The sequence below is a fragment of the Anopheles marshallii genome, chromosome X (assembly GCF_943734725.1).
Source record: "Anopheles marshallii chromosome X, idAnoMarsDA_429_01, whole genome shotgun sequence".
Taxonomy (NCBI): domain Eukaryota; kingdom Metazoa; phylum Arthropoda; class Insecta; order Diptera; family Culicidae; genus Anopheles; species Anopheles marshallii.
Window position 1 is genome coordinate 9,795,871 of NC_071325.1, and position 26,102 is coordinate 9,821,972.

Below are 26,102 nucleotides of genomic sequence, written 5' to 3' on the forward strand. Positions count from 1 at the left end.
TTAATGAGCCGTGGCTACCGTTGGTCGCTGCTGGGGTCCGGGATGTTTAAACCGCAATACCATTAATAATAACACCGAGCCGCTGCCATGATCTCTGGAATGCTTCGTTTTGGAGGGGAGGGGGCGAGGAGTGGATGAAGTGATGAGTGGTTCGAAGAAGCCTCCACACGTCCTGCCTTGGATTGAGTCAGCAAGAATTTTTAATATCCTTTTTTTGTGGTTGCTACGTTATCACGCAATCAGTTGTGTAAGATGCTGTAGTTGATTGACTATTAAGAGGTTTCCAAGAGGAGCGTCCTAACTTTGAACATTGATTGTGGCCATAGTGCTGACCAACTCTGAGTACCAGGCTGATCTTACCTTCAAAGACCGGAAGGTGTCTCGTGTCTAAATTATAGAAGCCAAGTCATCACCAGGATTCAGGTTTCAGGAATTCATCAGGATGGTCCTATTGATTCAACCCTATCCCTCCATTCTTGGAAGTAGTGTGTCTAACGACTTCTACAGCAACTCCTTACTTTGGAATACTTATTGAAAAACCTCTCTGCTTGAGACCTCACATGGATGAATCTCATCAGTCGCGTCAACCAGATGTTGGGCATTATCTTTAGAATGACCACAGAGCTTCGCAACTCCGCTACCATTGAAGCTCGCTTTTGCTCGCTGGTGTGATCTGTTTTAGAATGCGCTCTTCGGGCTCTGCAGCGCAAATTCAGCGCATTGGAACAAAACACCTTAATAACCTTACTCGGTACTTCACCGGAATCCTTTCCTGGAGATCCTTGTTAGGCATAGACAATAAGAAGAAGAAGAAGAATGAAGAAGATTGAGAGGACTATTAGTAACAAAACCGAGACTTGGGTCCCTAAGAGCCTTCCTGTTTAGTTCAACAGTCATCCTTGAAGTTCATTATTGCTCAAGCCGTCGAAGAGATTCAATCAGAGCTCTTTGGAAATTGGACCACACCGATAGAAATGCCCCTTAACAAATCAAAACAGGAAAATAAAATGTTCAGTACGCCCCCCCCCCACAGTAAGTCCAGTAATTGCTCGCACGAAACATGCAAAACGATGCCACAACAAAGCCACAGAGACAGCATCATCATCTTGTGCATTGGTGCACCACACGCAGGAGGTGGAGTAGCCGCAGGGTGCATAGCGTACGAGTGAGAATCCGCGCGCATTTATGATGTGTGTCCCTTGACCTCTCTGCTGCTTGATGCTGCTGCTCGGCGTGATGTATACCATCCGGTCGCCGTACGGTAGGGTGGCATTCCCTCTCCCCGCACCCAGCCCTTCGGTGCATCTCGTGCCCGTACGGTTGGCTTCGCGTTAACGTTTCTTGGAAACGGGCAACGGCAGCCCAGCGATCGGTCCGTTCGAATTTTGTACTCGCATTATGCGCTCGCGGTGGTGTAATGCTGCTGTGTGCAGCCACGAAGCGTCTAACTTCCAGTAAACGGGCATAGCACGCGCTAGGTGGCCCGAGGGCATGGAAGGTAGCATCAAAGGAAGAGGCAGCACATTAAAATTTTGTTGATTATTATGCGCGACTCCGCGAGCCGCATGCACTCGGGAGCGAACGATGGAATGGAGCAGAAGAGGCGGAAGAAAAGGAAAACTCGATGCAAATGTAATTAAAATAAATGCAATCAAAGTTACACTTGGAGCTAAAGCCGGCCGATAAGCCGAAACGAGCGAGAGTAAATGAGCTACGACACTTAATGTGGGTAAATCCCGCGTGTGACGTATGATGCGCAACTGCAGTCAGACTTTCAAATCATTCCGTCCAAAACAACTGCCCTTCGCCAATAGTGGTCTCGGCTATGAGCTCGATAGGAGGTTCAGCAAATTACGCATATAGACGATTCGAATCGAAGACCACAATCGAAGCAGATACCAGATGACTCCTGGCCATTACTTGGGCGGTGGAGTTGCATTGGTTGGTCTACTTCTTCTACATTGTCTGATCCAGCTGCCGAGGCTTGTGCTTGATTCAACGTACATCATCTAGAACGTAACCGAGTGTCGGAATGTGTGATCTAAGATCGAAATGATCTAAGCATCGCACGCACACACCGAACGGAGCATGATGCCGCGTCCGACACTGAACGCTGGAACGCGCAAGTGTCCAACGAAGCAAAGCACTCGGTCGGCAGCGTCGGTGGCAACGCTTACATGTTTCGTAAATTTGATTTTATCCCGATCCGTCTCCCGCACTTCATGCACTCAAGCACGGCCCCCGCACCGGCCACCACTCGATACACGTCCGCCGCGATACTTCCACCCGTACGCGAGTCCGAGGGCACCAAACCTTCCGACACTTGTGGCGGTGCGCGTTGACAGCAGACCGCTGACAAGATCCAGAGCCACACAGCGAGCCTGCGTGGTGGGTGTGATTCGGCGACGGATGGGGAAAGGTGGCGGAGGTAGGTGGGAATAGTATCGGCGATAGGGTATTAAAGCTGACGATGGTGATCATCGTCGACCTCGAACTCGAGGTTTGATGATGATGGAAACCACCCGGGAGCACTCGCAAATCTGCCGCACTGCAGCAAATCACCCGAAGATGCAACAAACACATCCAAACGATCCAAACGTTCATCACCGTCCAGTTCGCATTATAATCACTTAGTAAAGCTCAAATTCATTTTCTAATACGAATGTGTGAGAGAGAGAGAGATCGAAACAGAGTATGAGTGCTCTATTATAGTATTAGCGCATTAGTAGTTGCAGATGCCACACGCCACAAGTGTGGACACTTTTCTTCAATACCGAAACCTGTGCGAGATTGTGTGTGTTTTGTGGTAAATTTTGATTTTTTTATTCTTTACCTCTCCTCCCCGTCCATTCCCATCCACCTTCCGATCCCATTTCTTCCTGTGGGACAATAAGCAAAAAAAAAACCTGACCATCTCTACCAGTACGAGTCTGGGCCCTTTCCAGAGTTGGCTACCAATGCATGACGGGGTAGTGCATCTGTGTGCGGTCGGCGTGATCGTAGCTTTATTATAACACATTTGCATACGCTCATAGCACACACCGTTAGTCTCGATACAGGCAGATTTCTGTCATCGGTATTTGGCGAGGTACACAGGCAAACTTCCCGGGGATGGGCAATGAATAGGTTGCACATTTTATCTGTATTAGTCACACGCGTCTTCTACGAGTGCAAGTGCGATCTGACAGTCTCTCGAGCTTCAACAAAGCATGATTACGACCCCATTCGTCGCACTTGAGGATTGATTTTGCAAAGCCCTGCATTACCAAAATTAATTATCCTTTGCTTTGGGTAAAACGATTATTACACCGTCCTAAAAGGTAGCATAAAAGGTGTTGCAGAATCATCTACCTGTGTTTATTCGTAACCACAACACCATTACCCGTAGATCAATAAGCAAAACAATAAAACCAAAACCTCAGCGCAGCGTCATGCAGACTGTTGCGCGTATGCGGACACCGGCCACCCCGGGGTTAACGTGCCCTGCCCCTGTAAATATTGGTTCAATGAAACGGGAGTGAATGAGTTACGAGGGCGTGAAAATCTTCGGTACCGACCAGTCATACCGTGGGTACAAGTGCTGGAATGGAAAAGCGCAAAAGGAAACGCAAAAGGAAAAAAAAACCCAACAAACATCCTTTCAGCGGCACTTCACGTCGTATTGGAAATATTGAGGTCTGGGGTGTTTCTCGTACTCGCAGCAAGTGGTGATGGGTTTGATACCCTTGGTGGTTTGTTTTCTTGCTGTCTGCTGTTTCTTATTATTTAAAGCAGCACAACTTATGACCTATCACCGAATGCAGACCAAAGCAAGTATCCGAAAACACTTGGAATGTGTATGAGGTCTTTCTTGAGGTATTCCTTTTTTTCGTGATAGCTTGGGTCGCAAAACCAACTGAGGCTCCAAAGACCAAAGACCAAAGAACCAAAGACTAGAAATTCTGCTAATTAGAAGCAACTTTTCCGCCCTTACTTATAGAATCTTTTGGGTCTTTGGAGGCGGTCTTTGTGTTCCGATGGTGCTACGTCACATAATTGGGATGTCCGGATATCTGTCCGTCCACGGAGGTACATACGCTCAGGTGCATGATTAAATCTGTTCCACATTCATGTCCATGCTTTAAATAAGCCACAAACTGCCCGGTGGGAGCACCTTTCTGCGTGAGCTTTCCACCAGCGATAACTTGGTATTCTGTTCGCTCATCCCATCCACTGTGTGTCTTTCATTTCCTCGCATCTACATGATCCGGATATTGGAAGACCACCCCGTGGGAATCCTCCACCAGGACGGAGGCTCCATTGCGATTGCACAAAATGGTTGTGGGCCTTTTTCTTTCTTGTTTTCTTCCCCCTTTGTTTGGGTTTGCGATATTGGAAAAGCCCCAACTTCTGTAGCAAATCATCCCCAAAGGCAGCCGCATAATGGCAATGCTCCACAGGTGCCAAAGGTTCAAAGACGAATGTTCAATGTTGCTCTGCTATTTATAGCCACACGTACAAACATACATTGTCGAGACGGTGAAAGCTTTAGTTGAGCGAAAAAATGTATATTGCCAGATGTGATTCACCCTAAACTAACCAAAAATAATTCTTCTTTGGAGCATTTCCGGGTTGATATGATGATTCTACAAGGCAGCTAGGAATAAGTAAGAGCTGCTGAATTTAATTACAGATGGATAATTATATTGCAACATCAGAATCTTCTATTGCATCCCTTTTTTTCTCTGCGGAGTTAAGCTTATCCTACACTTAATGTTAGACCTCCTCTCTATATTCCAACCAGGCTCACGCGTTATGGTCAGAATGACCCTTTCCTCAGAGCGCAAATTGCATTTAACAACTCTTAGCATCTGTTTGACTATCATGTCCCGTTTTCAATTTTTTATACTCGTCTTCGTGATCTCTCTTCCTTATCCTTCTCTTAATGTTAGTTATTAAGTCATATTCTTTAGCCTTTAAGGCAGACTTATGTTATCAATAAAGAAATACATAAATGAATAAATAAATAAATAAATCATCAACCACTATTTTTTATTCTATTCTAAGGATCTGGCAAGCTCTTGCAAGCTAAAATTAATTTTCTTCGTCTAATAATATACTCAGTAAGCTGAGCCCCAAAAGCAAGGGACTTTTGGAATTTAACTGATGCAGCACTTTACATCCCAGGAACTTCATTTCTAGAGCTTTTAGCGGGATATATTTATATCTTTGCTTAATACTCACTGCTGAAACTTCTTCCAGTAAATTCTGAATACTTGAACCGGCATCACTAAAGCGAACTGCAAACTAAAGCGAGCTTGCAGCAGAAAAATCCTCCAACCAACGGCTCCCATTGCATGGATTGAAAGCGGACCAGATCGCACCGACGTCAAACCATCTTCGAGCGAACCCGGGGCTGCCGCGAATGCCCTGCCATTAGCGCGCCCCGTAGCGCGGAGACAACACAGAGGCAATAAAATAAAGTAAATGTATTAAACTATATGTCAAAGGCAGAAATATTATGTGTAAAAAAAAGGTAAAACCGTTTCGAACCGTGTTATAGCACACCGCCAATAAAGCAGCCCGTACCGGCACACACCCTGCCCCTGTTGCCTCAACGCCCTCGTGCTAGATGGGCAGGAACTACGGGGGGAAAAGAGACAAAAAAAACCTTCTTGCGACCTACAAAGCAGATGAGGATTAAGCTGGAAGAAGGAAATTAATGGTGAGAAAAACACCCCACAACCCCACCTTCCCGTTGGGTTCCCGTGGCCGGTAAGATGACACATTGGCCACTACTTACTCACATCGATTTTACGCTTCCCCGATGGCACATCGAAAGCGGACATTTCTCGTCGCTTCGCTATTCTCACCGACAGCACCGAACGCAATGTTCACGCGTTTTAATTTGGCCATACCGTCTCGCCCGTCCGCCCGGAGCGGTGCTTGCGTTTGTTAAACAGCTCATTTGAAATTCATAAACACTGCTTCCCGAGGTCCATCCCCTTCCCTATGGCGCTTTCGGTATGGATTTTTACGACCGGTGTACCTTCTGGCGGAATGCCCGGGAAACGGTATCTTACCCACTTTCGGTCGCCGGGCGTATCCGAAGGTATCGGCCGCGACGCGTTTTGAAATATTACAACTCCATTCCTGGATGTGCGTACTGCCTGGAGGCGCGGGTGCCGGGTTGGGACACGCCACCTCCAAACATCTTTGCTGCCATCGTGTGCTCTCCGCGTAGTTATGTCTGTTATGTTGTTTTTTTTTTTGTTCGGAAGCCTGAAACGAGATGATGAACGATCGAAAAAAGACACAGAAAACAGGCACACACATGCGTACCGGTTCAGTTGAAAGTAAATATGTATCGGCAAACAATCATATTGACAATCGACGCTTCCGGCGCGGTGTAGAAATAACTCAGAAAGAAAGCAAAGCACGTAGAACGGAAGGAGCGCTTCGAGCTGTTGTGCAACTTGATGTGAACTGGACCAGAGCAACACTTCTTTGGGGGACTTCAACCTGCATGAGATGCTTAGAATTTATGTAGCTTTTGTTACTCCGCGTCAAAATGGATTTTGTTGCAGTGAATCAGAATGATTCCCAGCTCTTCATCCTCGATTCTTTAGCTCTCTGTGTTGGGAGGGTGTCATTAGCTGGTACAGTGTAGGGAGTCTTACCAATCAAGAGTTAGACCAGAATGTCCCAGCTCTTGAACTCCGATTCTTTAGCTCTTTATATTGGAAGAGTCTCATTACCTGGAGTTGGTACAATGTAGGAAGTCTTAATAACCAAGTGCTTGATCAGTATGTTCCAGCTCTTGAACCCCGATTCTTTAGCTCTTTATATTGGAAGAGTCTCATTAGCTGGAGTTGGTACAGTGTAGGGAGTCTTAATAACCAAGAGCTCACAATGTGTCTCATTGAGGAATCTTCTGAAGTACCTTGAATGCCTACTACTAATGTCTAATATTTTTACGAATGATCTGGTAGTAGGTTCTATTACTCTATTAGGTAGGCTAATTCTGACATGCTGCCAATAATCTGTGAGATGTAGTTGTCAAGTTGCCAAGTTGAAGTTCGTCGCGCTATCAGATGCTAAGTATTTACAATTTTATTTCAGTGAATCAGAATGATCCAGCTCTTGATCCTCAATTTTTCAGCTCTCTCTATTGGAAGGGTCTTATTAGCTGGAGTTGGTACAGTGTAGAGAGTCTTATAAGCCTAACACACTATCCAAGAGTAAACAATGTGACTGTTTGAGGAATCCTCGGAAGTACCTTGAAGGCTTACTATTAATGTCTAATATCCCTATGAGTGATCTGATAGATTCTCTTATTCTATTAAGTACGATAATTCTGAAATGCTGCCAATAATCTGTGAGATGTAGTTGTCCGGTTGCCGAGTTGGAGTTCGTCGCGCTAGAAGCTAGGCAATCGGTGTTTTAGTGTAGACTAAGGAGATTTATTAGATGCAATAGATGACTGTTCGAGTCGTGTCAAATACGTTTTATATTCTAAGATTCCTATCAATCCCCAGCACTTGATGTAACGAGCACTTGGTATATTACGCCCTTCTCTACAGGTTATCCATCGTATCAGCAGCAATAAAACTTGCACAGCTTCAAACATCAATTCAACCCGAAAACCTTGAAGATTCAACAACAGCCCCCGGCATCCAAATTGTGCTAAATCTTCCGCGGCGGTGAAAAGCAGGCTGGAAAACGATTTTCACCGTGTTACTGTTTGATCTGACACTTCACCGTTTGTTTTGCTTTGTATAATTGCTCGTAAAGCAAGACATTTTAGCCCATGCCTCCGCTACCGTCGAAATTCGACCTTTTGTTGGTTGTGTCGGCAAACACGCGGCTAGAACCATTTAACAAACTAACTAAAACTAATAAAGTCTTGCCCCATCAACTCCCCCCCCCCCCTCCTTCGTTTTACTCCAGCGAAAGCCCGTTTAGAAGCCGGCGGCCAGGAAATGTTCGTTGAAGAAATGTTCAGACCAGTCCGAGAGCTGTTGCTCCTCTTCGAAGCGCCACCATTGCGCGTGGGTGGAGAGTGGAAGGATGGGGCGAAGGAGGGAAATCAACGAAAAAAAAAATGCCACCGACACCACGATGTGCCTGTGGTTGGATCTGTCAGAAGCGTCCGATGGGTTGCGTGCGCGCGCGTGTGTGTGTGTGTGGTTGTATTTGTTTGAATTTGCATCTGAATTACGCAATTTGTGAGCTACTTGTTGTTTGTTTGCCGGCAAGACCGACGAACACGCAGGGCGCCGGTCGGAACCGGGACCCGGTCGGCGTCGACAAAACGGTGATCAAAGTTTATTTCCCAGCGGTGTGGGAAAAAGTTCCACCCTTGCGGATGAGCGTGGCCGGAGGGCGAAGGGCCGGGTGTAGGTGTTGTGGCGCTGTGAGCTATATTTTCGTCACATTTCGGCATATCACGCGTCACTAGCGTACCGGAACCGGCAAGACGAGCGAAAGAATGGAACGGTTAAGGAGGACACCCGTGGGGGGTTCGGGCAGGGGTCGTAAGCTGACAGGGGCAGGTATTACTCTAGCGCAACGGAAAGATGGTGCGCTGGGTGCTTCGGCAAATGTAACCGGCTGGAAGCGATGACGGGCGTACAAATATCTACCAAACCACGATCCGAAAGGTTATTGCACAGCATCGCACCAAGTACCGCACAGTATACGTGGGGGGTTTGGTGTTGTGATTATGGGAGGTGAGACGATGGATGGCCGAAATCAAGCGCCAACGATCAGGTTAAGCTCCCGTCACATGATGGAAAGCTTCGTTCCTTCGTGTACTTCAAGAAATGTACAGCAGAGCCGGCCTATTAAAATAACCTTTGCTTGTGTACGACACACATCCCAATAAGCAGAATTATACAAAAAAAAAAGATTACAATAGCCTAAGTTAAGATATTCCGAAAGCAGGAAATTGTACAGAACCTATGAGACTGTCAAAATTAACCCGCTGCAGAGATCGGGTGGATGTAGCTAAACAGAGCACAAACCAAACAAACGAATAAGGCCATGCTCTAGTGCTGTGCCGCGGCTGTACGCTGACGGCTTGGGGCGGAAGTGTCGGGAGATCATAGGCGAAATGTATTGACGTGCACGAACAAACAAGCCGACCGCTCGGCACACACGCGCACGCACAAGGGGGAGGGTGCTTGGTTTCAGCCCTAGCGGTGCTACCGTCCTGCCGGCGAAACCTTCCGCAGGCGCGTTAATGTTTGAAGAAAATCAGCAAAGCCCGGTAGAAAGCGGTATGCAACATTCCGCATCCGACACCTGCTCAAAATGTGAACCGAACCCTAGCCGTGAGCCAGGGGGAGTTCCGCATCAAACGTCCGCGACTTGGGAGGCTTTAGGACGCGTTGGTTGGAACGGTGCAATAATGCGTGCCTGCCAGCGTCCCTGCGAAGGATAGCGAGGCTAATAATAATAATAAAAAAAAACAACCTGCTAAAGCGAATGGGTGGAGAAGTTCGAGAGATCGGTGTTTACTAATTGAATTATGGCCCGGGTGTCGCCACGTTTGATGCGTTCCATTGCAAGCGGTTTGTCGCATGCACTTTACGCTAATTATCGGTCTTTCGCCGTCCCTTGGTTTGCCACCGCGTAATGCAACAGTTGGACGGATGCGAATTTTGCCGAGCGCATAAATAAATATAGATTTGTGCCAAAACTTGGGCCACGGTACGCCGGGCACAAGGGCGACCAGCCAGCTGGGTAGGAGTGTCGGCACTTAGCACCTTTCGTAGCACAAATCCGACAAGGCTGGGCGGTTCGCATTAAGTACCACCGTACCGCTGCTACAGTATGTGCGATAATTATGGCACATCGTTTTCGTTTCTTCATGACAATTTTATAAAACCTCTAGATGCTTGCTTCGCTTAAGAAATTCGCTTCAATTTAATTTCTCAAAACAAGAAAATGATGCTAAAATATTAATAAAATATTACAATAAAAATTACAATTAAATCTCTCATAACAAAAAAAAAAAAAAAATTAATTAATAAAAGCTCTCTGGAACTCTTTTTTTATTCGAAATTTCTTTTTATTTTTAATAGATTTTTAAATCTAATTAATTTTTTTTTTTAAATTTAATTAATTATTTTTTATTGTGGTCGAAATATTCAAGAAAATTTTACATGTCCTTAATGCAGGAACGTAGCATGTATGGGTGAGAGGAGTAAGTCTCAAGAAGAAGAGAGAGTTAGTTGCGAACCAACCATTGAACGGGACGATAATAAATGTACAAACTATACTGAACTCTACACTCGATTGTCCAGAAAATGCCTAGACTAAGGCCACAAAATATTATAGCTGTTAATGAACTTGTGACGGTGTCCTATAGTTAAAGAATTTATTTATTTATTGTATTTATTTATTTATTTCATGATGACGGCATTTGCCGTATTATCAATATAGTTAAGGAATATTGGATATAATAATGCTGAAGAGCTTATAACGATCCTTTTCGAAGAAGTTATAGAGGTCTTCTTTTTCTTTTTCCTGCTTGAGGCACAACAACCTCAAGAGGGCTGCCATTTCTTGCTTTCTGTGGTTTTTTTACCCGTAACTGGATAGTCAGTTTTGCGCACGGAGGATTGCCCGTAGCGGACTAAAGCAGAGCCTCAACGAGCGTAATGACTTGCACTAGTTAAACTCTATTTCTTTATGTTCGAATTTTCTGGGTACATTTTCAACTTTTCATATAAATTGTAATAAAAAAAAACAGTACATCCCACATAATAAAAAAAACTCTGGAACGGATTAAATTGACTATACAAAATTAGTAAGCGTACTTTTAATGTCATTGCGATAAGTAAATAATAAAAAAATATATTTTAGAAACTAATTAAGGAAATTTTTGCGATTGAAAACCCTTAACAGAACGTCTAAAAGGTGTAATTCTTGAGATTCGAGAACGTTATTTTCGAAAGGTTCACTATTGATCGAGATTATTTTTATGGAACACAGTGTAAAAGCGATTTCGGTTTTTAGCCCGTATTGTTATTTTTCCTTCAATTTGCATCAACGTGGGGTATCGCAGCATGACATGCACGGTGGTTGCTGACACATCCTTACCTGCTATGTATGCCTCACACAACCGAGCAGTATTGAACCATACGCAAGAGGAATTTTCTTTTAGGATGTTCTATACAAAAAAGAAATGAAAAACATCTTCACGTCTGGAAATCGTTTCCCAGCAGCGGTTACGAGCCGTTAGGAGAAATTGTTCAGCGGTGTGGTGAAAGTAATTGAAATCATATCCTCAATGGCGTTCTAGCCGTGGCATCGCCCAGAGCCATACGGACGCTGTTTCGAGTGTCATCGGAGATCAGGGAACGGATAGCGGCACAGGGCAGGACAATGTCACAGAAATCATTGATTCGTTGCATCATCCCTTCGGCGAATGTAACCGGACGCCTTTCGGCGATGCCGGCTATCGGTGGTCGGCGTTCAAGTGTTTTTTTTTTCCATTACTGCCTGCAGGGTACCGTGCCAGCGGTGTCAACCGTTTACGGTCCGCTTCTGTCTGTGGGCGTTTTACACATAAAGTATGAAATTTATATACCTACTCCCTGCCTTAGTCCTGCGCACGGGAAGGCGAAGAAAATCGGGCACATTACAGATTGTTTCAACTACAGACCGGAGGGGAGATGCGTGCCAACGGTTCAACGAGGTTTAATTGAATGGTGTGCCTACAAGCACACCGAATAAGGTTTCGAACGATGCGAAGGAATGCAATCACACTAATAACCTTCGACATCGACTGTTCGATCGGAACATTTTCGCATTTCTCCGTTTCGTATGAAGGCACCGCGACCGCAATCTGGGTGAAATTTTGGAGTACGAGACAAAAGGATGGGGAATTCTGAGCGAGTTTCAACCAAACCGCAACCAAGCCCCCACAGACGATCCGGCACGCGGCACGCGGCACTCGGCTAGCATGACTAGACCCTCGAAGCGCCCCAATAATCGATCATCGCCACAGCTATGCCCGACCCCATTGTGCTGTATCATCCCGCTTCGTGACCGGTGATCGCGCTGTGGCACTGTGTCATTCTTCCTCCCATTCGGAAAGAATCGCCCGGCTGTAAAATCGTCCAGTTTGCCCGTCTAGTGGTAAATCGCAACTGCAGAGCGAGAAGTAAACGGTATGTTTATCGCATCATTTCCGGACAATGGGGCACGCGTGTCCGCGGAAGCTGCCCACCAGCTTGTACCGGCCATTAGTTATAATCAGCCTATAAAACGCCACATCATTACCGTCCGTTGATGGCCGGTGGGACGTGGGTTGCTGGAAATGGTATATTTTTTTTGTAGGAAACTCCCTCGCACAGTATCCTTACCGCCCGGAAGCCTTTTCTGTTTCTCGAGTAAATTTGTGTTTGTTCCACATTTAGGCCACAGATCCCAAAACAAAACAGAAAATAAAATAAACGAAATCTGCGTTGAGGATTGCGCGACACTGGTTGACAGAAGTGAGTTATTATTGAGGGATAAAATATTCTTTACGAAGTTCCTTAAAGTGTTTTTGTTTAACGTGTACTAGAAGTTTAACGATGCTGTTATTTTCTTACTTCTTTAATTGAAAAATAATCTAAAATTCCTGGAATCCTATGGAAAACCCTGTGTGACACTACTGATATGCTTCTGGAAGTCGTTAAATAATGGAGTTTGAATTAAATTCATTGAGAATAAGAATTCTTATTCTACATCAGATGACTCAAAGAGTGGCCCAAATAACTACTTCGTCCCACAATGAGGAATTCTACCCAATTCCAATGAATTCTGTAGACATTAGACTATCAAAACACCAGTCTGTTCCAGTCATATGAAGACATCAAACGAAGGTATAGTACCTGATTTGCTTCAAAAGCCAAGCACATCATACGACAAGAAGTTTGGAATGTTACAAAAACATTGCCCCCTTTTACGAGCATAATCTCGCATAACGAGCTTGCTCTTAGAACTCTTGTTTTTAGCAGCTCGGCAATGAATTTAGCTAAATTAAAGAAATTTGGACCTGATATGGAATGTTCATAAACTGCTCTGATCAACGCCATCAGAGACCCAACTGTTGTACTTTCAACGTAGGCTACTAGTGCAGTAACTAATTGATAACTGGAACATCCAAGCGCGTCTATTGGAGTCGAATTCTAATGGAGTTTCAATCGAATATCCCGAAGAACTTGCAATAATTACGCCCTTTTTCGCCCATAATCTTGCATATCAAGTCTGCTCCTAGTATTCTTTACCGTTTACTGTTCGGCAATGAATTTAGCTACATTGAAGAAATTTGGACTATATCAGGTTCATAACCTGCTCTGATCAACACCATCAGAGACCTAACTTTTGTACTTTCAACGATGGCTATTTAAGGCACAATTAAATAATTGATAACTTTAACATCCAAGAGCATCTAATGGAGTCGAATTCTAATGGAGTTCCAATCGAATTCCTCGAAGAACTTGCAACAGCAAGAAATAATTGGATAATTCCAACCATCCGTCCGGCCTGGCACTGTGGGAAATTCGATATGATATGCGAAGCGCCACATGGAATTTCTTGTTATGGTGCAATGGTTTTGGAGACCGATTTGTCTGTGAGGCAGAAATGAAATGAAATTGCATTTTATATGTGGTTAAAAACATAACAGGTGTATTAAAAACAAGTCAGTCAAGGTCAATGTAACTTTGCAACAGGGTTCGATAGCACATTATGCAAAGATGTTTTCGTCTCCAAGCATTATCATCTGGTTCACTTCAAGTACTGTGAGTTGTGTGTTGAGGTTATTCAACAAACGATTCTGGTCGCTTCTGGTGCCGATCTCCACGTCAGCAAGATGACTAGTTTAATAGCGCAAAGACAAGACAAAGAGCGGCGACACTACTCGACCGGATGGTGAAGATCCGGCCCACGGCGGGGCAACTCGTGACGTCCGACAGCGGGTTCTCCACTGTCTGCCGAAAGGGTTTGATGGGAAAAAAAGCGAAGCGTACCGCCGTTGCCGGGGGCACCTCTCCTTCTCCCCCCCCGGTAAACCTCTCGAGTTGCGCTGGGGATGTTAAGATGAGGTGGAAAGCGATGCATGCTAAAGGGAAATAATAATGCCGACAAGTACCGGGGCCCCGATTGACCGATTGGGCGAAAAATGTTGATCTAATTAAATTCTTGTCTTTCACTTTTTGTTAACCTCTCTTGCTCATTTAGCTCGTTTCTTCTTCCTTTTCCTCTCTCTCTCGCTCTCTCTTCCTTACAACTAATATCTGTTTCTTTGTCTTTGGGGTTTGGTTTTTTTTTTGCGCCCACCCACAACGGACCCGGCGGTGCAATCATCATCGCAATGGAGAATCTTAAGTGCGAGTGATTTTTTTTTTCTTCCCTTTCTACATCGTTCTGTTGCTCATTCTGCTTAATCCACAACGGCCACTCCGTCCCGGCATCTACACGTGCGTCAAGTCAAAGCCGGCCGTGCGCAAGGGAACGTCCCAGACCCTGTTAAAGCCGGCGTCCCGATGGTTCCGTCCATCGATCGGGCCGGCAAGATAAAATAAAATCAAATGAAATGAAATCAACTCAAGCGCGCGCGCGCGCTCGCGATCGCTCGCCCGCTTCGCTATCTGCCGTGGGGACGAAAGGGATTTAGCGAAAAGCGAGCAGTAGAAAAAAAGGGTTCCTCCGTATCTTCCAACCCCCGTCCCGGGAGGGTGCTTCACCAAGTCTGCCGCACGCCAACTAGCCTACCAGCTATTACAGCGTTTGAAGTCGGGCGGATAGGATTGATCGCGGTCCGATCTACACCGCGCCGTGGTCCGAAATGTGCAATCTAATCGTTGTTTACATGCTTTTCCTCTTCATGCTTAAGTATGGGTGTGTGTGTGTGTGTGTGTGTGTACGTTTGCATAGCGTGTTTCATCTCGTGTTTATGCTGCTAAATTGCCGCCAACGGTTGTGTTGACAGGTCCGGAATATTGAGGATTCAAGAGCGGAGGGGCGCAAATTCTAAGCACCGCCCGTCTAATATTCTGGAGCATAAGTAATGCTCCTTTGCGGTTCCCATTCCGTTCGCTCCCTGCCCAACAGCTCGGTGACCTGTCTATCTCGAAAGCCCATGGCTAGAAGGTTTAGACAGTAGACTCATAAAAAAAAGCATGAAGAATAACACATCCACCGGATAATTTGATAAAGTTTGAAAAGCATTAGACATCAATTGTTAAATTTGACACTTCTATACATATTCTAAGATTGACGTGGTTAATTAATGTTGCCACTATCAGCGGCCCTGCAAACTTACACCATTGAAGTCTTCCAAAATTTCACTCATCTTGGGTCAGTTCTGACAACAGCGCTAGAGTTCCGACTGCCAACCGGTCTTTCTAAAGCCTGAAGAAACTTCGCTACTCAGAACACCTGTCACCAAGAACGAAGCTGGGACTATATCGAACTTATATATTTCTGACACAATGTGTGTGTAAGGCTGATTGGACCTAAAAACACTCACAAGATGCTCAGAAGGAGTTTTTTGGCCCCGGTATGTGTGGAAGGCCTATGGAAGAGTCGCTACAATCAAGAACTCTACGAGCTGTACGGTGAACTCACTATCATACAATTAGACTCGAAAGGCTTCGGTGGTTTGGTCATGTCATGAGAATGACACCGGACGACCCACCCCGTAGAGTCCCTTTAGGTCTTCAACATATTTAGAAGAAGCGTGGTCCACATCGATATAGAGTGATCAGAACGGACTGGGTATTAAATTCTTCTTCTTCTTCTTTTTCTTCGTCTTTTTCTTCTTCATCATTCTGCTAGGTGATCACCCCACCCCAGTGGTAGGCCTATGGAAGAGTCGCTACAATCAAGAACTGGTGAACTCACTATCGTACAATTAGACTCGAAAGGCTTCGGTGGGTTGGCCATGTCATGAGAATGACACCGGACGACCCACCCCGTAGAGTCGTTTTGGGTCTTCAACATATTTAGAAGAAGCGTGGTCCACATCGTTATGGAGTGGTCAGAACGGACTGGGTATTAAATTCTTCTTCTTCTTGTTCTTCTTCTTCTTCTTCTTCCTCTTCTTCTTCTTCTTCTTCTGCGAGATTATCCTCCTGTATGACTGGGGAGTCCTGACCATCAGGTGTACTAAAAGTTGAAGAAGTTTCCTGGGCCTTCCCTAGTTACTCTGCAGAACAATAGGGTCGGAATCTCATGGCCATATACCCTAGGAGGTATTAGATTGGTAGACGACGGTGCTCAACCGTGGCAGGCTTAGAGAACTCCTACAACAGGACAATATTCTACCAGCCTCTGTCCTAATGCTATATTTAGGATGCGAAACAAGCAGCAAGTTAGGCTGCGACAATACAGCGCGATTTCCTTAGAATATCGTATACACCCGGTACACAATACACCAACAATGTCTCACCGTGCAGCATCATTTTGTTAGCTTCACGAAGAACGAATTGGCCCAACTGATCGAAAAAGAACCACCGGAGACAAGTGACAAACCCGAAGAAGAAAAAAAAACCTCCATAAACCATCCTCGTCACGGTTGGCCGTAAAACACACCGCTCGGGGGCTTGCTACGTATTTTAATAGCTTCCAAGTGTGTTCCAACCACAACCTCCCAAACAACCCGAAAGGAACAAAAAAAAAAGGAAAGGAAAGTCCACCAACCAGTGTTCTGCGCCCGGTACGTCTAATTCGTTCGCGCTGATGAAGTGTAAAAAAGTGGTTTGGTCGATTGCACCCACAATGTTTACAAGGAAATTACCAACGCAACGAAGGATGCGGCGAATGTTTTCGGTTTGCCCGCCGGTTAACGGTGCGGTAGCGTTCGAGCGGCGCGTAATTTTCTGCATCACTTTAATGAGCTTTCGTTTTGGTAGAAATAATTCCTACGATGCGTAGCGTTGCTATCTGCTGCCCGAGTGTGAGCAGCCTAGACGTCCAGAAGCTTGCCGCAACGCACCGATTCGATGCGGTGTTTGTTTTACAATACGTGTTCTCACGGCTTTCCATTGCGGCAGTGCTGGTAAGAAAAAAATAACTGAGCCTGACTAGGGGGTTGCGCACAAAACCGTTGGAAAATGCATTTGACGTCTCACGAAAGTGATCGCCGAGACGGACAGCTTGGAAAGTTGATACGCTCGTGTAACCAACACGAAATCTCGAATTCTATCGCCGGCAAGAGAAAGTGAAGTCCTGCGTCCAAGTGAGCGCACCGTCCCGCGGCAACCCCGAGCCCGATATCGCAATAATCCCTCTGTGGTGCCATAAACGGTGATCGGTGGGGGGTGTGTTACACCCCGGCAGGGGCGGTGGTGGGGAAAAGAATCTAAAATTTAAATACATCTTGCCAGTTGCGCACACCGCTGGCCGTTTAGCGGAAAGGTGCTAAACACCCTTTTGCTGGATCGTTTGATCTTTCTCATCTTACGCGCGGGGCATTGCAATCGGCCGACGACGACTCTCGCTTCCCAACGTTCCCCGCCAACGGGCGAAGATGTTAAAGCTGCTCTAGGGCCGCAACAGTACCGTGTGCAGGTTGCTTCGTTTCAACAGTAATGTTTTTCCCATCAACCACACTGTCGTACGCGAAAGAATCTCCAATTCTGGAGCAACTATTAACAAATTGAACCTTCTCGGTCGGTCACCTGGAGCACCGCTGCTGTATCGCGATTGGACAAATGCCACCATAAGTTTAAACTCCAACCCATCGGGACAAGTGGAGCTCTCTTTATTCCCCTTCACCAACAGGGTGCTTGAGGCTGTCATCCTGAAGCACCCGGAGGGGAACTCTGGAACTCCAAGTTCCACAAGCTTGATTGAGGGCAGAGCGCCGCTGGACCACCCTAAAGAGCTGCAGTGGCCAATGCACCCGAAAAAAAAAACGGGAGATTCTTCTGCAACGGCTATGTCCACCAACGCGTGGAGTCCCGAACGGCTTTCACCGGGAATTAAAACTCCCTTTTACGCAAAGTGTGAGCAAATCTGATCTGTTTGCGCAGTCGCGATTTGCACGTTGAGTTACCCCTGTGCAAACAGGTGTGTCTGTTTTTTTTTAACGGCTTTAGGAGCAACCGGCGATAGGCGAAGACATATCTATTAAAGGCGCTTCTTGCTTTTTTTTATATGTTGGCACGTGGCCACTCCGACTCTTTGGTCGCCGATAACAAACTCGCCACTATCGATCGGTTCGTTTGGGTGCTAAAGGGAAGTCGCGACGATCTCATCAAAAGGGCAGATAGGGTTCGCCGCTTCCGACTACTTCAGTCTTTCCAGGTATCAGATTAGATCTTGCGGGTATCAGTTAAGAATCGATTAAGGGGGGGCTTTTTTTTTCTTGAGCCAGAATCATCCCGCCACTGTCCTACATTCGTGCCCCCGTAACATCAAACGCGTTCGCGATCTTTTTCACCGCCGTAAAACAAAGAGAGAAACCAGCTAAAGCGGTATACGCTAACAGCAGGTACCATAAAAATTCCACCTTCCCAAAGCCTCCGGCACACACCACCATCGCCTAAACGGCTCGGCAACACTCCGGCGTAACACGGGCGAGCGAGCAGAACACCCAAAACAGAAATATAACGATAAACGTTGGGCGAGGGTGGGTTTCGTGAAAAACGCGTACATATCTCGGCGGGCAAACGGCGGGAGAATCAATTTACAGACTGACACCAATTGATGCATAAAATTTGAATACCTAACATTTTATAGCACCTCCGTGGCCTGGGCCCGGCGTGTTGGATGGGCGCGCTAGGCGCGGGATTTAATTTTTATCTTTTCGTTTGGCGTGCGGTTAGCGAGGATGCTATGTGTTACCTAGCCGCCCTTACCTTCCACCCATTTACCCCATTCATGACGCACCCGGCCCGCCCCCCATCCACCCCCCCCCGGGGGGCTCTGTTCGGCTGGTCCAATGTCCAGTTATGGTTCTCGTTTGTTTGATTTATGCTTTACGACGCGCAGCGCAATCGGACAATCGTTTTAACACTTCCGTTTCTTTTCTCTAACCTCCCACCCCTCCCCCCCACACCCTTCCCCCATATTCCCCTCCCTTTAAATCCCTTCATATTGTGCGTGTGTGTGTGTGTGTGAATGCGGCTGTGGAGGAGGGGAAGGAAAGAAATGTTAAATAGTGAAAAATTTCTACGAAAAAAACCAACCAAGGCTCACACACACACACACACACATACACACGCGCGCGAAAGGCATCCGGAGGGCGATAGTGGTCGGGTGAGCAAATATACCTCGGCATGGACAACGGCAAAATAAATAAATAAAGCTTACCACCTCCAAATGCCTCCACACGCTACGCCTCCATTCCGACGCTTGCAACCCCCCCCCCCCCCCCCCACCCCTCCCCTTTCCCCTCACCACAACAGAAAAATAAGGGCGCGAAGGACACGTTGAGGGAAATGTCGGTAAAACGGCAAATAGAAAGCTTCTGACCGATGGGCTTCTAAGCTTGTTTGAAAACATTCCAGCGGCTCAAACTTGCCCATTAACGCCTTGCGCTTCGGCGCACTATCCGCCAAAGCTGGACATTTTGCAACTGGACGAGCTTCCCCCTTCCCCGATGGATTGGTAAACAAATTGGAAAATAGATAACAAATGCACACAGACCCCACACAAGTTCGCATCGTCAATCTAGGCAGCGGTGGCACCAAGCCCACTTGGTAAGCGTCGCGGGTAAAAAGGTGCAAATCGTCCTCCGTCGCGATGATAGCCCTGAGTTATATTCGTTTACCCGCCAGGAGGTATAGCTACGTTCCAGATTCCGGGCATCACGGTACGGCACCACGCCTTTAGGGCATAAGAAATATCTTTACGGACATGCAATTCGAACGCAATTGCTCGGAGGCTTTACGAGCCTTCAAAGAAATCAAACAGTAAGTAACCCCAAGTGGCAGACAATTTGGACATAAATAAACATAAATAAATCGGTCAATTGAAACACAAATTTTGGGAAAATTTATGGAAAAAATAACAGAGTGAAATATAGAAGTAAATTCTTAAACAATAAAATTACGAGCCTTCAAAGAAATTAAACAGTAAGTAACCCCAAGTGGCAGACAATTTGGACATAAATAAACATAAATAAATCGGTCAATTGAAACACAAATTTTGGGAAAATTTATGGAAAAAATAGCAGAGTGAAATATAGAAATAAATTCATAAACAATAAAATTACGAGCAGCAATACGGCCTGGCCGTTCTTATTGAATAAAAAAAATATTACGAGCCTTCAAAGAAATTAAACAGTAAGTAACCCCAAGTGGCAGACAATTTGGACATAATTAAACATAAATAAATAGGTCAATTCAAATACAAATTTTGGGAAATTTTTGGACAAAATAGCAGAGTTAAATATAGAAGTAAAATTCTTAAACAATAAAATTACGAGCCTTTAAAGAAATCAAACAGTAAGCAACCCCAAGTGGCAGACAATTTGGACATAAATAAACATAAATAAATCGGTCAATTGAAACACAAATTTTGGGAAAATTTATGGAAAAAATAACAGAGTGAAATATAGAAGTAAATTCTTAAACAATAAAATTACGAGCCTTCAAAGAAATTAAACAGTAAGTAACCCCAAGTGGCAGACAATTTGGACATAAATAAACATAAATAAATAGGTCAAATGAAACACACATTTTGGGAAAATTTATGGAAAAAATAGCAGAGTGAAATATAGAAATAAATTCATAAACAATAAAATTACGAGCAGCAATACGGCCTGGCCGTTCTTATTGAATAAAAAAAATATTACGAGCCTTCAAAGAAATTAAACAGTAAGTAACCCCAAGTGGCAGACAATTTGGACATAATTAAACATAAATAAATAGGTCAATTCAAATACAAATTTTGGGAAATTTTTGGAAAAAATAGCAGAGTTAAATATAGAAGTAAATTCTTAAACAATGAAATTACGAGCCTTTAAAGAAATCAAACAGTAAGTAACCCCAAGTGGCAGACAAGTTGGACATAAATAAACATAAATAAATAGGTCAAATAAAACACAAACTTTGGGAAAATTTATGGAAAAAATAGCAGAGTGAAATATAGAAATAAATTCTTAAACAATAAAATTACGAGCCTTTAAAGAAATCAAACAGTAAGCAACCCCAAGTGGCAGACAATTTGGACATAAATAAACATAAATAAATAGGTCAATTCAAATACAAATTTTGGGAAAATTTTTGGAAAAAATAGCAGAGTGAAATATAGAAATAAATTCATAAACAATAAAATTACGAGCCTTCAAAGAAATCAAACAGTAAGTAACCCCAAGTGGCAGACAATTTGGACATAAATAAACATAAATAAATCGGTCAATTGAAACACAAATTTTGGGAAAATTTATGGAAAAAATAACAGAGTGAAATATAGAAGTAAATTCTTAAACAATAAAATTACGAGCCTTTAAAGAAATCAAACAGTAAGCAACCCCAAGTGGCAGACAATTTGGACATAAATAAACATAAATAAATAGGTCAATTCAAATACAAATTTTGGGAAAATTTTTGGAAAAAGTAGCAGAGTGAAATATAGAAATAAATTCTTAAACAATAAAATTACGAGCCTTTAAAGAAATCAAACAGTAAGCAACCCCAAGTGGCAGACAATTTGGACATAAATAAACATAAATAAATCGGTCAATTGAAACACAAATTTTGGGAAAATTTATGGAAAAAATAGCAGAGTGAAATATAGAAATAAATTCATAAACAATAAAATTACGAGCAGCAATACGGCCTGGCCGTTCTTATTGAATAAAAAAAATATTACGAGCCTTCAAAGAAATTAAACAGTAAGTAACCCCAAGTGGCAGACAATTTGGACATAATTAAACATAAATAAATAGGTCAATTCAAATACAAATTTTGGGAAATTTTTGGACAAAATAGCAGAGTTAAATATAGAAGTAAATTCTTAAACAATGAAATTACGAGCCTTTAAAGAAATCAAACAGTAAGTAACCCCAAGTGGCAGACAAGTTGGACATAAATAAACATAAATAAATAGGTCAAATGAAACACAAACTTTGGGAAAATTTATGGAAAAAATAGCAGAGTGAAATATAGAAATAAATTCTTAAACAATAAAATTACGAGCCTTTAAAGAAATCAAACAGTAAGCAACCCCAAGTGGCAGACAATTTGGACATAAATAAACATAAATAAATAGGTCAATTCAAATACAAATTTTGGGAAAATTTTTGGAAAAAATAGCAGAGTGAAATATAGAAATAAATTCATAAACAATAAAATTACGAGCCTTCAAAGAAATCAAACAGTAAGTAACCCCAAGTGGCAGACAATTTGGACATAAATAAACATAAATAAATAGGTCAATTCAAATACAAATTTTGGGAAAATGAATGGAAAAAATAGCAGTGAAATATAGAAATAAATTCATAAACAATAAAATTACGAGCCTTCAAAGAAATCAAACAGTAAGTAACCCCAAGTGGCAGACAATTTGGACATAAATAAACATAAATAAATAGGTCAAATGAAACACAAACTTTGGGAAAATTTATGGAAAAAATAGCAGAGTGAAATATAGAAATAAATTTATAAACAATAAAATTACGAGCCTTCAAAGAAATCAAACAGTAAGTAACCCCAAGTGGCAGACAATTTGGACATAAATAAACATAAATAAATAGGTCAATTCAAATACAAATTTTGGGAAAATGAATGGAAAAAATAGCAGTGAAATATAGAAATAAATTCATAAACAATAAAATTACGAGCCTTCAAAGAAATCAAACAGTAAGTAACCCCAAGTGGCAGACAATTTGGACATAAATAAACATAAATAAATAGGTCAATTCAAATACAAATTTTGGGAAAATGAATGGAAAAAATAGCAGTGAAATATAGAAATAAATTCATAAACAATAAAATTACGAGCCTTCAAAGAAATCAAACAGTAAGTAACCCCAAGTGGCAGACAATTTGGACATAAATAAACATAAATAAATAGGTCAATTCAAATACAAATTTTGGGAAAATGAATGGAAAAAATAGCAGTGAAATATAGAAATAAATTCATAAACAATAAAATTACGAGCCTTCAAAGAAATCAAACAGTAAGTAACCCCAAGTGGCAGACAATTTGGACATAAATAAACATAAATAAATAGGTCAATTCAAATACAAATTTTGGGAAAATGAATGGAAAAAATAGCAGTGAAATATAGAAATTAATTTATAAACAATAAAATTATAGTTGGCTTAAAAATTAGATGACTCTACTCAAGCAGATCGTGTTAAAGGAAGAGGGAAGAAAAGAGAAGGCAAATCACATATTTTATTGCCGATAGTTGCAGGACGACAGATAACAGTGTGCTTGGCGAGTTTTACCGAAGAACAGACCGACGTAGAGGATGTGAGGAAACTACCCTCAACAATATCTCCGAAGTCTTCTACGCACGAGTGGACCATTTTTACGAGAATGACAACAAAAGAAATCTGAAAAAAAAAAATCTCCTCGATCTCCAAAAAGTGCTGACGACACTGTCAGCAGCACGATCCCGAATAAATCCATCATCCTGTCTTGCTTTGATAGATTGAGTTGTGAGTAAGAGCGAGAAAGTAGGATGATTTTTTCCCCGCAGGGATGCCACGGCTTTTGTTACGTTGGATGCACACACCTGTAGGCGTATCATCCACACACACACACCGTTGTTTTGCAGTAGCACTGTGAGCGCCTCACCACATAGAACCTGTGTAGCGATCATGTGGCAATTCGAGACAATCTCTGTTCACGGAAAACAGACAACCCGAAACAAAGCCAGCATTGGCAAGGGGGTAAAGTAATTGTCCCACTACTACCAAAAGAACTTTATCCCTCTCGAAATGTTTTCCTTCCGTGCCTGCGTTTTAACACAAGCAGCACTGTGTTGCACTGTGTGTTTATCTTTATCCAGTTCCTAACCTCAATAATGCATCGCAACAAACGTTCGAAAGTAATGCGAATAAAATGGCGAACAAGCGCGAAATGGTAGCGTTTGCTAGTGCAACAGCCGCAGTGCGCACACCCATACGCACGCAATTCCCGCACACAATTTACCTGATCGGTGCGACCGGCGGCGTCCATTTGTATTCGGTGAACACCTTTTTGACGGCCTGCGTCATCTTTTCCTGATCCTGCGGTGCGAGCTTATTATCATCCTGCTCGGAATCGTCCACCTCGGCCGCCCCGCCCGTATCGTTGCTCTCCTCCCCCGGCTCGTCCATTATCACCATCCGTCCACCGTCGTCCCCCTCCGGCTCGTCCGGTTCCTCCTCCTCTTCCGCGTACTCCGGTGCGGCCTGGCCATTGTGCAGCACGCGGGGAACGGGCGGGCCCACCACCGGCGGTGGCGAGCGCGAATCCTGGCAGACGCCATAGTTCGAACCGGTGTCACGCGAATCCGGCCTGCCCTCGCCGTCGCTCGCTTCCAGCTTGATGTTGGCGTGGTCGTGGTCACCCTGGCCGTTGGCCGGCGCGGCGTCACCGGCGCTGACCGGCCCGTGCGCCGCGGACGGTTTGTAGCAGTCGTAATTGTTGTTGTTTGTCGCGGACCCGTTCGATGCCGGCTCGACCATCTGCCCCACCTGCGGGTGCAGGAAGCTAACGTCCCGGAGCCGGTAGAGCGGGATCGAGATCGGCAGGCTACCGGACACCAGCCGGATCGCGGGCGGTTCCGTGGCACCGGCCCCAGGCTGATGGTTGGTCATGTTGTTCAGCTGCATTGTGTTCGTGTTTGATTGCAGTGGCCGGTTCGCTTGGCCTCAGCCCCATGCACCGTGGGGCCGTTTCTTTCTATTGCTCACTGTTCACTGCACTGCACGCGCAAGGATCGACCGTGGTTCCACCACCGACACAAAACTATTCGTAGAGGCTGCACACACTAAACGCGTCGCACAGTAACATACGGCAGGCACAAACAGACACTTCTGCATGCGAAAAATAAACCCTTCCCGGCACCACAATGTCACTTGCAATGGACCAAAAAAAAAACACACACACACACCTTGGATCGCCTTTACTCTCACCGCGCGCAACTCGCGTCACTTCGATACCGCTTTATTATTGTTTCGTGTAATAGACTTTGGCCTGCATTCGTCTCTAACCTTCGATACTGTTTCCCGGAACGATGATGCGCGCAGCTTTAATAGTCCCGCGCACTTTTACCGCACGCTCGTGCGATCCCTGTCACGCGCGGTGTGCTTTCTCTGTTCGGCAGAACGCTCGTCTCGCTCGCGAGAATCGTTCCATCGCACCGTGCTCGCTCTCTGTCTGGTGTGCGGTTTCCGCGCACGGCGCACCGCGTGTGCCGTAGAGTGTTCGCTGCACGCCACACGGTCGCTCTCTTTCGTCTTGCATTTCACTCACGGTTGCGAAACGACCGTAGGGTGCGTTTACGGCCGGTGCGAGCGCAATGCGATTGGACCATTTTTTTTTCTCTCGTAGCACGTCACAAACGTCAGTTGTGGATGGGGGAGAAAAAAACAACCGCGGCAAAGCAAACACTTGCAGGGTCGGTCCCCCGTAGCTGAATACACACGTTTGTCAGCTGTTTGCTCGGCACAGCGAGCAGCCGGGCAACGATTGGATGGCCGTACCGGGCCCGGGGCGCAAGTGTTGTGCGCACCGTTCCCACCAACGTGAGCCGGTTTTTGTTTTTTTGGTACCGCAATCTATCAAACTTGGACGTCGGATTGGTCACGAACACACGCCATTGCTAGGCCGCAAAGTCCTGCAAGCTCCATAGCGTCTGTTGCACCTTGCAGCCTGATTACATTTGATGGCTTCTTCTACTTCTTCTTCTTGCCGTAACGATTCTTCCCCGACATTTCCCCCTTCCCCCATTTATGATGGTTTAGAGAGGGTATTTTCCATCAAACCGCTGCGGACAGTACGTTCGTGATTTCGAAGCGAAAAAAAATAAATTAAAAAATAATCATAAAAAAAAGGTATAAAATAAATACATTCGATTAGGTGAAAGAAATTAAATATCATAATTCGCGCAGCTACTTACTAGACCTCGTCCAGGTTGAACCACGAAGCAGGCGAGATGTAGCAACAGGTCC

General features: G+C 44.5%; 1 protein-coding gene across 1 annotated transcript in view; it reads right to left on the reverse strand.

Moving 5' to 3' along the window:
• The window catches only part of LOC128712852 (uncharacterized), a 40,406-nt gene extending 15,645 nt beyond the window's left edge, over positions 1–24,761 (reverse strand). Inside the window, exon 1 of the mRNA XM_053807724.1 lies at positions 24,097–24,761. Coding sequence (XP_053663699.1) covers positions 24,097–24,761 — 665 coding nt within the window. The remainder of the gene's footprint in view (positions 1–24,096) is intronic.
• Between the last annotated feature and the right edge of the window lie 1,341 nt (positions 24,762–26,102).